Source organism: Carettochelys insculpta, chromosome 16, assembly GCF_033958435.1.
Source record: "Carettochelys insculpta isolate YL-2023 chromosome 16, ASM3395843v1, whole genome shotgun sequence".
Classification (NCBI taxonomy): domain Eukaryota; kingdom Metazoa; phylum Chordata; order Testudines; family Carettochelyidae; genus Carettochelys; species Carettochelys insculpta.
Window position 1 is genome coordinate 1,108,525 of NC_134152.1, and position 15,788 is coordinate 1,124,312.

Sequence of the window (15,788 nt, forward strand, 5' to 3'; positions counted from 1 at the left end):
TGAACCCCACCCCCGAGCCCTGGTTTAGGCTTTAGGCCCATGTGTTATCACCGGGGACGGGGCTGGTGGGGGGGGAAGGACCAGCTCAGGTCTCCCCTCTTGCACGTGGCGCTCCCTGGCCTGCTGCCGGGTGACCGGCCCTGGGGACCCAGCCGCTCCAGCCAGCCCCGCGCCGACGGCCTGGGGTCGGGGGAGGCCCCCTCGGCGAGCTCCGGGGAGGCGCTGGTCCTGCAAGGGTTAAAGCTGCGCCCCACCCCTCGCGGCGCCCCCCCCCTTTCCCGGCAGCCCTCGCCGGCCGGCCGGCCCCCAGCCCACTGAGGAGCGCGACCGCGGCGGCGGCGGCGGCGACCGGACTCAGGGTGCGTGTGCCGGGGCAGCGGGGCCCGGGCGCCGATCGGCCGCTCGTGCGAGGCGAGGCGGGGCGGGGCGGGGCAGCGGCGGGGCCCGCGGAGCCATCGCTCCCTGGCTGCCCCGGCCCCGGCCCCGGCCGGCGGCCGCGCTGGGCGGCGTCGGCTCGGGGCACGGCTCGGGCCCGCTCGTCCTGCTGGGGCCGGCCGGGATGCAGACAAGGGCCGCGCGCGCTCGGCTCTTCCTCCCCGGGCGGCTGGGGGGCGACGTGTGCGGGGCGCGGGCGCAGCGGTAACGGGGGCGCCTGGAGCCGAGCGCTCGGGCCTCGGGGGCGCGGCCCCCGGTCAGCCTGGCCCCCGGCTTTCCGCGCCCGCTCGCCGAGAAGCGGCCCCGTGCTGCGGGCGGCCCCAGCTGCAGGCACCCAACGAGACGGGCGGGCTCTCGCCGTGCTCCCTGCGTTGCCTTTGAAGCATCTGGCGGCGGCCCCGGCGGAGGCGGGGAGCTCACCCGCGTGGCCTCGCTTTGGGCCTTCCTGTGTTAGAGGAGGCAGACGTGAGCGAGGGCTGGTCAGCTGCCTAATGCCCTGTCTCTGCAGCTGAACTAGGGGCGCTCCGTCACCATGCCAGGGGCGTGCTTCCAGCGGGGGGCCTCGCAAAGCTGCGAAGCATCGGGGAGATCCCTTAGCTAGTGCTTCCTGTGCTGGAGCACTCACGTTTGATTGTTTATTTCATTAGAAGTGGATGCTAGAAAGGGGCACTCGTCCAGTACTTGCCCCTGTTTTATTAGAGTATGATGCAACCATGCCTGTTGCACAAAGATTGCATCTTGCGACCATCATAGCACTGAGGTGCAGGATGACGATAGCTTCCAGACAGTACAGGCATTTTAGACTCTTTTTTTAAAATTAAGGCGGGAGGTGTGAGACACTCTCTGCATGTATTAATGGGGTGAGATAAGCATTTGGCTTTATAGGATGCAATCACCTGTCCTGGTGGCAGTGAACAAACTGCAAGGTGGGGAATATTTGGCATGTTTGCTCTGGAAACTTGAAATCTTTCCTCCTAATTGCATGTGTAATAATGGGACCGCATTGTCATTGGAGATCACTGAAATGCACCCATAGCTGCAAGGGGTTCTGGGCATTAAGAAAATAGGTTTGAAATTGCAGAAAAGAGGTTTTTACTGGATTTCCTTCCCTGCTGTTTGTACCACTTCTGAAAATAACAAGGGGTAACAGGGACACTGTCAATTTGGTGAAAATTCAGAATTTACCTAGAAGTTGTAGCATATTTTTTAGTTAACTGTAGGTTCTGATCCTCTGAAGTTCTACGCAGAGACACCATCACGTTTTAAAACTGAGCCTTGCAGTTTTGCTGCTAGTTCAAAACAAGCAAACTTGTAACTTCTAAAAATATGCAGTGACTTTTCCCCGCCCCCCGCCCCGTGGTATTTTTATAAAGTGTGGCCTGCCTCTGTGTGAGCATGTTTACTGAACATTAAACCTCCTGATTCCCAACACGAAAAAGCAACTCCATTTTCTTTAGACATGTCCAAGACATACAATAAGGGGGGAGTACTGTTTTTAATTCTCCAAGCTGCATCAGAATCACATGTAGGAGAAATTAGGAGGCTTAAAGCTACAGAAGCATTTTAAAGCTAAGTCAGTGGTAGGTAGTCATTCTTTCTAAGGCTCTCTTTGGGTGTGCCCGGGTCAAATCAATATGGTGGTTTTGCTTACTTGCTGGGCTTCTTGGCTCATAACCTCTTGTGTCTCAGGAAATCAAAACAAACCAGCAGTCATGTAGCACTTTAAAGACTAACAAAATAATTTATTAGGTGATGAGCTTTTGTGGGGCACACCCACTTCTTCAGAAAAGCTCACCACCTAATAAATTATTTTGTTAGTCTTGAAAGTGCTACATGACTGGTGGTTTGTTTTGTTAGAATACAGACTAATAGCTACCTTTCTATTACTGTTCTGGAAATCAACTTCTTGTGACAGGAATGTTGCTTCCTTTCTGACCTATGAGCACACTGTCTTGTATGCTTTTACATGAGTGTGAAAAAATGTTAAGACCATAAAACTTAAAAATACCTAATACATCTTTTCCCTGTAACTTCAAGATGTTTTACCCCTTTTGTTGAAGGACTTGAGTGCTTCAAAAACTAATATGGTTAAATTTCTGTGCAGTGGGGAAGTACTATCCTCCATTGTACAGCCTTAGAAAATAAAGCACAGAGATTGATTTATAAGCCCGGGCTTACTTGTGGGGCAGGGGCTTGGCACAGAGTGGTAGTAGGGGTTGCTGCCCTGCACTCAGACAGTGAGAACTGGAGTGACATGGCAGCCTACTCCACTCACCCCATTCCAGCTGGGTAGCAGGAAGTGGAGCATCTTGGGATTGGGGCGCTCCACTTCCCACTGCCACAGCGAAGCTGAGAGCTGGGCAGCCGAGGAGGCTGCTGGCTTGCTCTGGCTCCTGCCCTCATGGTGAGTGTAGTGGAGCCCAACCCCTGCTGCTGCCCTACATGAGGCCCCCAAAGGCAATCTCCCGAGCCACCTGGCCCTCTGGTTCCCATTCATAGGACAGTAAAAGTGGCTGCTGCAGGGTGTAGGGCCTGGGACAGCTGCCCCGAACAGTCCTCTGGATGGGACGGCTGTGCTTGCATGATGTGGAAAGTGATTGGGCTGTACATGATCCATATCGTGTCCAAACCAATTCAATTAAAAACAAAAGTTAGTAGCTAGGAGAACCATATATAAAGGCACAGCGTGGTGTCCGGTCTGGAACCGTGGTATCACCCTGTACCTAAACCTACTCAGCATGAGCACAGAGCTGTTACTTGCCTAATAAAGTAACATAAGCAACGGTCTGAGTCCAGCAGAGGGTTTGGATCCCAGAGAACAGGATGAAGCCTTCTCCTAGAACTGGGTGCGGTGTTCCGGATAAACCAAGTAGAAAAGATTTCTGAGGGAATCCCAACAGTTTGTCAAAGTCCAGAAAGAGCCTGTAGCAGAGTCAGGAATCGGACCTATCTTTCTCCCACGTATTGTGCCTTACCCAGATGGCTGGTCTTCCTCAGGCATTCCAAAGGCTGAGGGGGAAGTGTTCGTTATGATGCTCTCCCTTAGCAGAGAGTGCGTCAGCAAGGCTCAGAGAATGGCCTCCTCTCCCTTCAAGCAGCCACCGGTGGTACTGATGACCACTTTTTCCTGGTGTAACAAACCTGCTCCTAGGCCCTTCCCAAAGTAGCTGCCTGAATGACTCTGCAGAGAAAATCAGTGTTTGCACAGACTTCTCTTTGGGCTTGGATGGTTTCTAATATTTGTTAGCTCTTTGACTCCCCGTTATGAGTTTTGACTAAAAGGTACAGAGGTAAAAGTAAAGTAAATGAATTGCTTTACAGCTTACTTAGTACAGGATGTTGCTCAGTGAGTGAAACATGCAGCAACCAGGAACACATCCGTAGTGCTGTCCCAGTGCCTAGATGGATCGGTGCACTTGGGCTTGTGAGCTCAGCCAGGGACAGAAAGACACAAGTGCAGATTGATCTAGAAAAGGTGACTTGCTTGAACATAGCAGAGGGCAATGATGCAAGAGTATCAGAACGATATGCAGCATGATGAGACAAGGCAGCATTTCCTGAGCTACTCAAGGGAGAGCGAGTGGGGAAAAGAAGGTGATGGATCTGCTGAGAAACTACTGGAAAAAATGGTTGGATCCCTGTGCCACTTGAACTCCTAATGGCAGCAGGTATGACTTAAATTTGAGAGAATCACCCTAGCGCTTTAGTTATTACAGTTTCATAACCTATTCCTAAGGACAACAGCTAGACCGAAACACTGGTCATGACCCAGGGCTATGGGGAGAGGGGGAGAGAGAGAGAGAGAGAAAGAGGTGGGTGTTCCTGTATTTAGCTACTTGTCTAGGGACTTTAGGACAAGCTTCTGTAGCATTTTCTTCAGCTACTAGGATCCAAATTCATTTCATTTGAGTATCTGTTCATTAATCTTTAAAGGTCTTGAAAACATGACCTATGAATAAAGATTAGAAAAACTGGACTTTTTTAGTCTGGAAAAGAGATGACAGAGAGAACATGAGAACAGTTTTCAAGTACAGTATGTAAAAGATTATTATAAAGAAGGTGATAAATTGTTCTCTCAAAGTACTTAGGACTAAACCTGTTTTGCAGCAACTTACACATTTATAAGTCAGAAATCAAATGTCATTGGCTGTGATAAGTTTCAGACATTTGTGGGAGTGGGACCAATGGGTTGCAAACATGGCTCACCATCAGAAGAGGTGTCCCATGTTCAATGCTAAATGCAGTCACTCGTCAGCATTGCTTCCTCGGTCTCCGTGAGTAAATGGCAGTGTCTGTAACAGTGGAAACAGGGGGACCGCAAAACCAAACTAGGAGAAGATTTACAATGGAAACAGTGACAAATTCAAAACTGTACACCAGGGAAGCTACGTTCTTTTTCAAAAAGCTGATTGCTTTTCTCTTTTTGGAACAGAGACCTCTGGAAGGGTCATGCCGGAGAAGTGTAAAGGTCTCTTTAATAAATGTGTAACTCAGCTATGTCACACAACCTTTGTGCTGGGGGCAACTGCAGTTCTATCAGCAAAAACTCGATGGAGAACTCAGTCCTTGCAAATGTATCGCTTGTTTGGTAAAAGAAAGTTGGAAGCCTGCAGAGAGATCTGTACAGTATAGACAAATGCTAAATGGAAAACAAGGCAGATCCGAATTATAAGTATATCCTGGAAATAGCTAGGTTCTTGTCTACACAAGAAAGAGAGAACCTGTTGCTCTCCTGGGCAAGCCTGTTTTCCTCCCCTGAGCTGCAGTAAAATACCCAGAATCTTGTGCAATTTGTATCATGCAATTAGAACTAGCCAGAATAGAATGGGGTCTATGACTGTTTGCCTCTAGTTTGATGGTCTGAATCTGGCTCACTTTAGGGCACATCTACACTAAACCTGAAAAAATCAGTCCTAGATATGCAATTCCAGCTATGACAACTGCGCATCTGGAATCGACTTATCTAGGATCAACTTATCTGGCTGTCCTCACTGAGGGACGTCAATGGGAGAAACTCTCCCATCAACCTCCCTTACTCCTCTGGATAATGAGGTGTACAACATTCTTGTCCATAAGTTAAGGAAATGTGGATTGGTTCCTTGGACTATAAGAGGGATAGAAAGCTGGCTAGATGGTTGGGCCCAATGGGTAGTGGTCAATGGCTCACTTTCTGGATGGCGGTCTGTTTCAAGCAGAGTACCGCAAGGCTCGGTTCTGGGGCCAGTGTTATTCAACATCTTTATTAATGACCTGGATGAGGGACTGGGTTGCACCCTCAGCAAGTTTGCAGATGACACAAAACTAGGGGGGAGAGGTAGATACGTTGGAGGGTAAGAGAGAATCCAGAGGGACCTGGATAAATTGGAGGACTGGGCCAAAAGAAATCTGATGTGGTTCAGTAAGGAGGAGTCCTGCACCTGGGGCAGAAGAATCCCAAACATTGTTACAGGCTGGGGACCGACTGGCTCAGCAGCAGTACGATGGAAAGGGACCTAGGGGTTATGGTGGATGAAAGGCTAGATATGAGTAAAGAGTGTGCCCTTGTAGCCAAGAAAGCTAACGGCATACTGGGGTGCATTAGGAGGAGCATTTCGAGCAGATCTAGAGAAGTCATTATTCCTCTTTATTCAGCACTGGTGAGGCCACATCTGGAATTTTGTGTCCAGTTTTGGGCCCCCCAGTATAAAAAGGATGTGGATTTGCTGGAGCAGGTTCAGTGAAGGGCAACAAAAATGATTAAGGGTCTGGAGCACAAGACCTATGAGGATAGGCTGAGGGACTTGGGCTTGTTTAGTTTACAGAAGAGAAGACTTAGAGGTGATTTAATAGCAGACTTCAACTTCCTGAAGGGGAGCTCTAAAAATGAGGGTGGGAAACTGTTCTCAGTGATGTCAGATGGCAGAACAAGGAGTAATGGTCAGAAGCTGGAGAGGGAAAGGTGTAGGTTAGATATTAGGAAAAGCTACTTCACCAGGCGGGTGGTGAAGCATTGGAATGCGTAGCCTAGAGAGATGATGGATTCTCCATCCCTTGAGGTTTTTAAGTCCCGGCTGGACAAGGTCCTGGCTGGGATGACTTAGTAGGGGTTGATCCTGCTTGAAGCAGGGGGCTGGACTAGATAACTTCCTGAGGTCCCTTCTAGCCCTATGATTCTGTGTACAGGGATAAGCTCTTGAGCCCAGATAGTTCAATTTTGCATGTCCCCACTAGACATGCAACATTGAATCACTATGGGTCAATCTTCTGGTAATGTAGTTGTACCCTCAATAAGGAACCAAAAAATGTTACCATCTAGCAGCTTTGCCATGGCTTGTGTGACTTGGATCTGTGGGGCTCATTACAGTGTCTAGTGCACAAGAGCACACATTCGTAAACCACTATCAGTGTTTTAGATAATGGCATGGAGAAAATGCTTATTAAGTTTGCAGATGACACCAAGTTAGGAAGGGTTGCAAGTCCATTGGAGGATAGGGTCATAATTCAAAATGATCTGGACAAGCTGGATAAACAGTTTTAAGGTGAATAGGATGAAATTCAATAAGGACAAATTGAAAGGACTCCACTTGGGAAGGAACAATCAGTTTCATACATCAAGGAAAACTGCTATCTAGAAAGGAGTCCTGCGGAAAAGGATCTAGGGGTCATTGTGGGCCACAAACTAAATATGAATCAACTGTGTGACGCTACTGGAAAACAGAACACCTGACCTCATTTTGGGATGTATTAATAGGAGTGACGTACGCAAGATACAAGATGTATTTCTTTCACTCTACTGTGTGCTGATTACGTCTCCAATGTAGTAGTGTGTACTCTGGGCACCACATTTCAGGAAAGATGTGGACAGATTGGAAAAGGTCTCTTGAATTGGCCAGTTCCACTAGGTTGGGCACCGTGTGCACTCAGGACCCGAAATCGGAATTGTGCCATGAGAGCTCCTGGTTGGCACCCCAACAGCTAGTGCTCCTCCCATTCCGTGCCAAACAGCACGACCGAATCCCATCTGACAGGATGGGCCTAGGCCAGTTGTGCTTGTTGAGGTCCTGGGATAGCACAAACAGTAGTGACTTGACATCTGGTGCACAGCACAGGGCTCCCAAGAGGCTGGGAGTGCTCCTTGCTGCTTGTAAAGGAGTTTAAATAACAACAAAAATCCTCTAAATAGCAACTTTCAGAGAACAGTAAGTGAGCCCCTCGCAGTAAGGCTGCCTGCCCCCAGCTCCTGACTCCACCCCACCCCCTTTTTCTTCTTCTTCTTCTGCTTCCAGGCTGTGGGCAGCTAGCTGATCCCAAGGGAACTGGTCCCCAGCTCGGTACGTGAGAGGCCTGCCACTCCTCCAGCAGGGACATTCGCAGGCTGGATTTATCCTGCCGCACACCACCAGTGCGACCGCCCCAGGACACACAGGCTGCTGCTCCCTTTCCCACGGGCTGGAAGTTGAATCTCTTTCCACCTTTTGACACGGGGAATGCTCCACTGCTGTGCCGCTTTCTTCTTGTGCCTCTCCTGCAGTGAGCTGCAGGCCTGAAAAACAAGCAGGTCCTTTCATGTCTCTGATGAGTGGGGCAGCATCCCCCAGCCGTTACCCATCTGGAGCTCTGGTGACTCCAGTAAGGGCTATGGCCACTGTAGGCAGCCCTGGGACACACAACTAGCAGAGGCTTGCACAGCATGTCCTCTTCTGCCACGGATACCACCTCGGCTACTACCTACCAAGTGCTTTGTCTGGCTCCTTAGCTGGCTGTCGGGAGAGCAGTGATGGCAGCAGGGCCCTCATGGGAAGGGTATGGCCCAGCTCGCTGTGCTAGCAGGAGTGAGGACGTAGCTACAGAAGATTAGCACGAAGCAGCAGATGGGCAAGGGCTTGGATTCATGCCCCCATCCTGCCCAGTGAGCAATGGGCCGCTTGGATGACCATGCCAAGAGGCGGATAGTGGAGTTGCGCAAAGCTGGTCTGAGCTTCCGCAAAATCAAGAAGGTCCTAGAGCTAGACAATATCCGGGTGACCCCACAGGCTGTCTATCTGTTCCTCAAGCGTAAGAATGTGGAGCTGACGCAGCTGCCGGCTGTCTCCCATCCCCAGCCACCCACAGGACGGGAGAGCAGGAGAACAGCCGTCGGCCAGGCTGGCTGGGAGGGCGAGCAGCTCTGGAACTTGCTGCAGGAAAATGAGACTGAACAGAACAAGCAGGCGGAGGCCAGGGGCAACAGGCAAGCAGGTCCCAGGCCTGCAGCACTCCCTGGAAGAGCCACCATGAGCTGCAAGGAGCCACACTTCAATGGCAACCAAGACTGCAAAGACGACATCAAAATAGTCAGTGTGACGTCACTTTGCAGGGATCATGGGCAGTTTGGGAAGGTGCCTGCAATGCCCATCAGCCCATACCCAGCAGTACAGCTGTCCCCTATTAAAGGTAAGGCCTGGCTTCCTTGATCGTTAGTCTTGGATAGGCCTGTGAACTTCTCCAAGCAGCCTGGTGGGTTGCTGAGTGGTCTGGTGAGTCTCCACTTGCATCCCTGCTCTGGAAACCTGGCCGGCTGGCCAGGGCCTTTAGGCCTCAGGCATATCTGAGGAGGGGGAAGGTGCATGGCGGAGCTGAAAGCCTCAGTCCCTAGGGATGAAGGCGTCTCGTTCCCCTGTGGGGCTGGGGAAAGGCTGGCACTCAGTTCAGGGTCTCATTTCAAGGTGCTTTGCTCTTTGGTTACTCTGTCTACCCATCCAGGTGGTGACTGCCCTGGGACTCAGACCTCAGCTGTAGATAACCAGCCATCTCCGCTTCCACCAGCCACAGCACAACAGCAGCTGAACAGTAGGGACAGGGTGTTCTTCCCGCCTGCCAGGAATCCAGCCTTAATTGTGAAGAAGAAGATTGTGGACAGGGCCATCCACGTCCAGAAGAAGGTACAGGGCTGGCTTGTGGATGGAAACCCCCTTTTCCACCCCAGCAGGACTGGAGACCTGCTCAAGCAGGGACCCAATAGATTACAGTTGGATCTGCCCAAATGGGTTGATGATACTCCCCTGTCCCCAGTTTGAGAAGGCTCTGTGTGAACCCAGCCTCCAGTGCACTGGAGGAACAAGGGATCCTGGGCTTCTGTGAGGTGTCCTCTCCAGAGGCCTGCCCCAGGGAGTTAGGTGGGGGGACGTGCAACCCACTCGTGGGGAATGAGTACAGCAGAAAGGGATCTAGGGGTTATAGTGGACCACAAGTTAAATATGAGTCAACAGTGTGATGCTGTTGCAAAAACAGCAAACATGATTCTAGGCTGCATAAACAGGTGTGTTTTGAACCAAACACGAGAAGTCATTCTCCCACTCTACTCTGTGCTGGTTAGGCCTCAGCTGGAGTATTGTGTCCAGTTCTGGGCACCGCAGTTCAGGAAGGATGTGGAGAAGTTGGAGAGGGTCCAGAGGAGAGCAACAATAATGATCAAAGGTCTGGAGAACATGATCTATGAAGAAAGGCTGAGAGAATTGGGCTTGTTTAGTTTGGAAAAGAGAAGATTGAGGGGGGACATGATAACAGTTTTCAGGTATTTAAAAGGGTGTCATAAGGCAGAGGGAGGGAACTTGTTCTTCCTTGCCTCTGAGGATAGAACAAGCGGCAATGGACTGAAATTGCAGCAGGGGAGGTTCAGGAAAAAGTTCCTAACTGTCAGGGTGATCAAACACTGGAACAAATTGCCAAGGGAGGTGGTAGAATCTCCATCACTGGAGATATTTAAGAAGAGGTTAGATAGATGGCTTTCAGGGATGGTCTAGAAAGTGCTTGGTCCTGCCGTGGGGGCAGGGGGCTGGACTCGATGGCCCCTCGAGGTCCCTTCCAGTCCTACTATTCTATGATTCTATGATTGTCTTCGTGCACTCTGACAAAGGCATTGGGAGGCTGAGGGACTTGGTGGCTTGGGCTCAAGGCTCCCCTTTCCCTTTGACTCAGCAGGCTGGATTTTTGCCCACTCAGAATCCTTGAGGTTTGTTTACAGCTGTATGTGGCCTCGGACAAATCACTTCCCTTCTCTGTGCCGCAGTTATCCCTTAGAACTTGGTGTTATAATTAGAGCAGACCAAGCCTCTCCATAGATCAATGCTGCTGTTTGTAGCTACCCGATAGAAGGAAGGGCTTGCCCGTGTCTGCTCAACAGGTTGTGAACTGGATTAGGGCGTGTACCCAGAGCTGCTATGAACTCTCGAAGGCCGCTCACCACTCATCATCCAAAGTCACTCAACTGGGGTGCAGGCCCCAGCAGTGTCTTCTTGGTGCATGTGTCAGTCCACAAAATCTACAGGGCTGCCATAGGGTCGTCAGTCCATATGTTCACCTCTCACCATCCCATTACTCAGCAGGCCAGAGATGACACTGGGTTTGGCAGAGCTGTGTTACAGTCAGCGCCATCTTGAACGCCCGCCCTTCATGAGGGGTGCCGCTTGGAGTCACTGTCTGTGCAGTGGACACGAGCAGGCACTTGAAGACAAGACCGAGAGCTGTCTGTAGCTGGTCTTCGCCGAGATGTTGCTCATGTCCATTGCTCTTCCAGCCCCCAGCTCCCCACTGTTGGAGTCTGCGGCAAGAGGAAGCTGAAGGTGGGGGGGGCATACAGCACCCCTTCCACTGTGTCATGGTGGCACCACTCCCGGGATTGTTAGAACTGCTCCCCTGTGGATGCTGCTGAGGGAGACCTTCTGGCCCTAGCACACAGGGCAAGTGAACGTGGAGTGGAGGCGAGCCACCCATCTCGAAGAGCACCAGTTACAGAACTAGGAACTGGTCTTTCCTGTTGACTTCTAAAGAGCAGGTTTGGGTCTCTCAGTCACTACAAACTCTGGGCTAGGTGATAGCTTCTGTCCATTCTCTGGTCTGTGTGGAGACGAAAGGGGAAAACAGGAAAGCAGGAGAGCTGAGCAAGGAGGAGGGAGACCAGGATTGCAGGAGCTTCTGCCCGGTGGCAGTGAGCTGCATGGATCTTAGGGGAGGGGAGGACCCAAGGATGAAGCTGCAGGTCAGGGCAGAGTCACACTTGGACTGAGACTCACATGGCTACTCATGAGCTTTAGGCTCCCCTGCAGTGTAATAAGGTGTCTTGAGTCCCGTGCATGACTAATGCTTGTTATTCTCTGACGTTGAACAGGCAACCACTCACAATGGGCACAGTCCGTCGGAGTCGATGACTGTCCTGCCCTTTGTGGTGGGCGTAGAACCGGCCGGCCAGCCTCCCTGGGCGAGCCCATCTGTCATGGCAGCCTCTGCGAGCCACAGCGCACATGTAAGTAAGCTAAGAGGCACATGGTATGTAGGTACTAGCCTATTGAGTGAATGAACCATCAGGTTGCCAGGGACGCCAGGACGACTGCCAAAATGCATCCTGCCTGCCTTGCCACAATTCCTTGGGACAAAGCCATAAGCAACAAGGGCGCGTGCTGTTATGGCTGGGAGAGTGGACGCTGATCTCCCCCAGGAGCCAAATGGCAGGATGCAGAGCTAGCCTAGGGAAAACACACAAGGTGGAGGGGCAGATTGATTTAACACCTGCTGTCCTGAGGACAGCATTTCTAGGTAAGTAGCAGAGTAATAGCTGGGCAGAGGCAAAGCTGAAGCTGAGAGGAGCCAGCTGCTCTGGTTTTGGAACGACAGCCTGCTCTAGCAGAGCTGGCCAGCCCAACTCTGCGCCACACCCACGTGTCTTGCTTGCAGAAGTGAACTTACTGATGAGGAAAAGAGGAGCACACGGCTACACTAATGAAGAGTCCCACTCCAAAAAGTGTCCCCTTAGATGCTCTTAGTGTTCCCTATGGGGTATCTGGTGCCTGCTTCCTTTCCAGGGAGCACTGCCCCAGCCCCACTGAGGACCTGGCTGAAGATCTGCATCTGTGCTAGAAGTTGTGGTTGTTCTCCTCCAGAGAGATGATGTATGTAGGTTCCTGGCGAGCTGACCAAGACAGTCCCATGGGCCCCTTATCGCTCTCCTCAATGAGCCACTTTCTGGCAGGACTGAGTGTACAGTCCTTCACGCTCCTTTCTGAAAAGGGCAGTCTTAATTTTTGCACATTGCAAAGCTACTACAGAGGGGCCAAGCTAAAGGTGTATGGGCCAGCTGGGTGGTAGACAGGGCTAGAGTAGCAGTGGCAGTGTAGGATGGGTTAGGAGGATAGGATGAGAGGTCAAATCAGATCCCAGGAGCTGCAGCTGTCAGGTGCTAGCTGTCCTGCTCTCACATGGAAAGACGTTTGAACAAGGAATATAGACGTCCGTGCCAAGCTGGTTCTCTGAGAAATGGCCCCTCACTGCCTTTCTGCTCTTTCTTGCAGGTCAGAGATGCCAGCACTCAAACGGCCCTGCTAAACCCTGCCTGTCCTGCAGGCAGCCAGAACCCCATGTGGGGCAGTCAGATGCTGGTCCCTTCGCCCAGCTCCCAGGCTATTGCTGAGAAGCTGGACGCCGTGCACTCAGAGGTGCAGAAACTGACCTACGCAATACAGGTGGTGCTAGAGAGACAGTGCTGCATGGAGCGCCAGCAGGAGCAGCAGCAGCGTTTCCAGCAAGAGGTGCTGATGACGCTGCAGCAGCTCAGCTCCACGGTGAGCCAGGCGACAGTGCCAGGAAACGAGCCTTGTGTCCCCTTCAGCAGCATGGCTGATCCCTCACCCGCTGTACCAAACTTCAGCCAATTTAAGATGGAGCTTATCTAATGTAAGGCTGATGCCAGCAAACTTACATGGGCCTGGGCACAAGAGTGGCACAGCATTAGGTATGGACAAAGCAGTTACCCCTGCCCCCAACCCCATCACCCCAGCCGAAGAATAACAGGATCCCAAGCAGGCAGCTGCAGCTGAGTGAAGAGAAGCAGCATTTGCACTTCGTAACTACAGCTGTAAAAGCCATGCTAAGGCCCTGTCACCTCAGGAACAGAAGACTGGGAGAAGGAAGGCCACCCGTAATAGTGAGACTCAGTCTGCTTGGGCCTAGTTAATCCAGACCTGCTGCCCCAGGAGGAGTCGTATCAATGGAAAGCTGAAAAAAATAGGTGATTAAAAGGAAGTCTTAATTCTAGGAACTGTGTAGCTCCTTGGCCCCAGGGCTATGGGACTCCAGCAGCTACAAACAAGCACCATGTTCCTGAGAAGGAAAACATGGTGGCAGGAATTGTGCTCCCCGGTCAGGGCATGCATCTAATGTTTCTGCAGGGAAGGAAGCAGGAGCAGCAGAACGCGCAGGAGCCTGGGGTTTGGCCCCTTTGTGCCTGTCCTTTTGGAGTGGTCCGAGGAGAGTAAAATAATCCCAGTGAAGTCCAATCCCTCCTCGTTCCAGGAGCAGACAGGGCTCTCAGTGGCATGCTGGTTGTTTCATGCACCGCCACCCTCCCAAAATACAATTCCATGTCAGTGAGAGGGGTGATTGATTGATTGATCGATCAGTTGGTCTGTCTACAGCTGTGAGCTCGTTGAGGTACTGGGAGAGTGAAGCAAGGGCAGGGCAGGGCAGGCTAGCTGCAGGGAGAATTACCCAATGCTCCTGGCAGGCTTGTGCCTCTACCTCAGCTGCACTCATGCCTAGGGAGTGGTGGGGGCGGGGTGCTCCTGCCATGACTGTATCATGGATGGGATAAGGCGCAAAGGTAGGAACTGCTCCTTCTGTTGCACATCAGGTCAAATACTGCTAAGTGCTCCCCTGCCCTCAGTCCTAGGGAACTGAAAGAGAGCTGTGGCAGCTGAGAGCGTGGCTCAAACCAACTGCCTTCTTTCCTTGCTGCGTTGGAGCTGCTCTACAATTAAACAGCGGAAGTTACCTCAGTGTGGAGTGGGTCTGTCGCAGTGGGCCGGGGGGGCGGTACACAAGGCTGCGTGAAGCAGGGCAGTGGGGCAGGGCTGTGTGGATATGCAATGCTGAGAGGAGCAGCACTATCAGAGGGGACTGAGTAGGTACAGAAGGCAGCGTGTACTGGGTATGGGGACGGAGCTGGGTGGGTAAGCACAGCCACATGAGGTAGGTCTGTGGGATGGGGCTGGGTGGATAGACACAGCTCTGTGGGACAGGGCGGAGGGTATAGGACAGCCAGTAGAGAAGGACTGCCAGCTGGGGCTGGGCAGGTATGCAACATGGGGTGTCTCTGGCAGGAACGCTGGAGCACAGTAGGTGAAAATGAGAAGCCCTGGGGCACTTTAGAGACTAACAGATCTTTTTGAGCATGAGCTTTCATGGTCAAAGACCTGCTTCATCAGATGCACATAGTGGAGATTCCAGAGGCAGCTCTAATTATACAGGCTCGTGAAAAGGAGGGAGTCCCGAGCAAGTGGAAGGCCAGAGTTGAGGAAGTCAATTCAGTCAGGGAGGGTGGGGCCCACTTCCAGCAGCTAAGTGAGCCACATCCTCCCTGACTGGGTCTTTGCCCACGAAAGCTGATGCTCCAAAATATCCGTTAGTCTATAAGGAGCCGCAGGACTCCTCGTGTTTTCATGTATAGAGACTAACATAGCTCCCCCTCAGACACACAGGAGTTGAGTATGAAACAGGGACAGGGCTTTGAACCTTTTAACCCACTGTCCCATGTTTGACCAGCAGGTGGCTCAAGTAGCCTGCCTCCCCTGCAGGCTGTCAGGGAGCTCCTGCCGCGGTTGGATAAGGGGTTGTCCCTGTTTCTCTCCCCCCCACCCCCCCAACCACCAGTGGGGGCAAGAGGTCCCTTCTGAAGTGGGAGCAGACAAAATGTGCACCCTCCTCCTCTTGTCCTTCCATGTAGCTGTAGGTGCTGCAGACCTGGGAATGAGAACAGCCTCTTGCACTTAAGACCCTGCTTGAGGCATAAAAGCACCCTGCGGGGTTAGGGGTTAGACCTAGTCAAGCCAGGGCAGAAATGACAGATTCTCAACCAGAGATGTTCTACCCCACTAACCTGAAAAGCAAACTTTGTGTATTAATCACATGCACAACTATCCTCTCTTCACACATTTAGGTTTGTAAGCCTGTGGCCCCTGCTGTACTGTCATCAGAATGGCAGGGCCTTTGAAAGACCTAGACAGAGCATCTAACCGGGATTGGAACCAAAAGAGTTAAGGAATGTTGTTTATCCCCTGGAATAACACACTTCACTCACATGTACAGGAGCAATTAGGCTGAACAACAGCTGGACTCTACTTCCAGGATAAGCCAGTCCACCCTTCTGTTAATCCTTGCCCCAGCTGCCCAGAGCTTGTGATAATTCAGATCCCCAGCAAGCTGCCGCCACTTGGTTTACCAACACTGTCTTGTGAGAAGGCTTGGGAGTGTTAGCGCTTTCTCCTCAGCACAATCTAGCCACCCATCCACAATGCGCACAGCTGTCCGGCCACTGCTCAGGCCCTTCCAAGCTCCCCGTCTGCCAC

General features: G+C 51.8%; 1 protein-coding gene across 2 annotated transcripts; it reads left to right on the forward strand.

The window, feature by feature from the left end:
- The first annotated feature begins 252 nt into the window (after positions 1–252).
- On the forward strand, positions 253–15,671 carry LOC142021897 (uncharacterized). 2 transcript variants are annotated; one of them, XM_075011186.1, is made up of 5 exons: positions 253–359; positions 7,701–8,847; positions 9,157–9,335; positions 11,561–11,695; positions 12,738–15,671. In XM_075011186.1, the coding sequence occupies exons 2-5, from the start codon at positions 8,331–8,333 to the stop codon at positions 13,116–13,118; spliced, it is 1,212 nt and encodes a 403-aa protein (XP_074867287.1). In that variant the 5' UTR covers positions 253–359; positions 7,701–8,330; the 3' UTR covers positions 13,119–15,671. The 2 variants fall into 2 exon arrangements, with proteins under 2 accessions (XP_074867287.1, XP_074867288.1); XM_075011187.1 differs by lacking the exon at positions 253–359 and having other exon boundaries at positions 4,160–8,847.
- Positions 15,672–15,788: the final 117 nt, after the last annotated feature.

What these genes read in the sequence shown, in the direction of transcription:
- LOC142021897 (XM_075011186.1), top strand. Translation starts at nt 8,331, where the DNA reads ATGGGCCGCTTGGATGACCATGCCAAGAGGCGGATAGTGGAGTTGCGC. An exon ending in ACAGCTGTCCCCTATTAAAG is followed by an intron (nt 8,848 to 9,156) that starts GTAAGGCCTGGC and finishes CTACCCATCCAG; the next exon opens with GTGGTGACTGCCCTGGGACT. An exon ending in CTGCGAGCCACAGCGCACAT is followed by an intron (nt 11,696 to 12,737) that starts GTAAGTAAGCTA and finishes TCTTTCTTGCAG; the next exon opens with GTCAGAGATGCCAGCACTCA.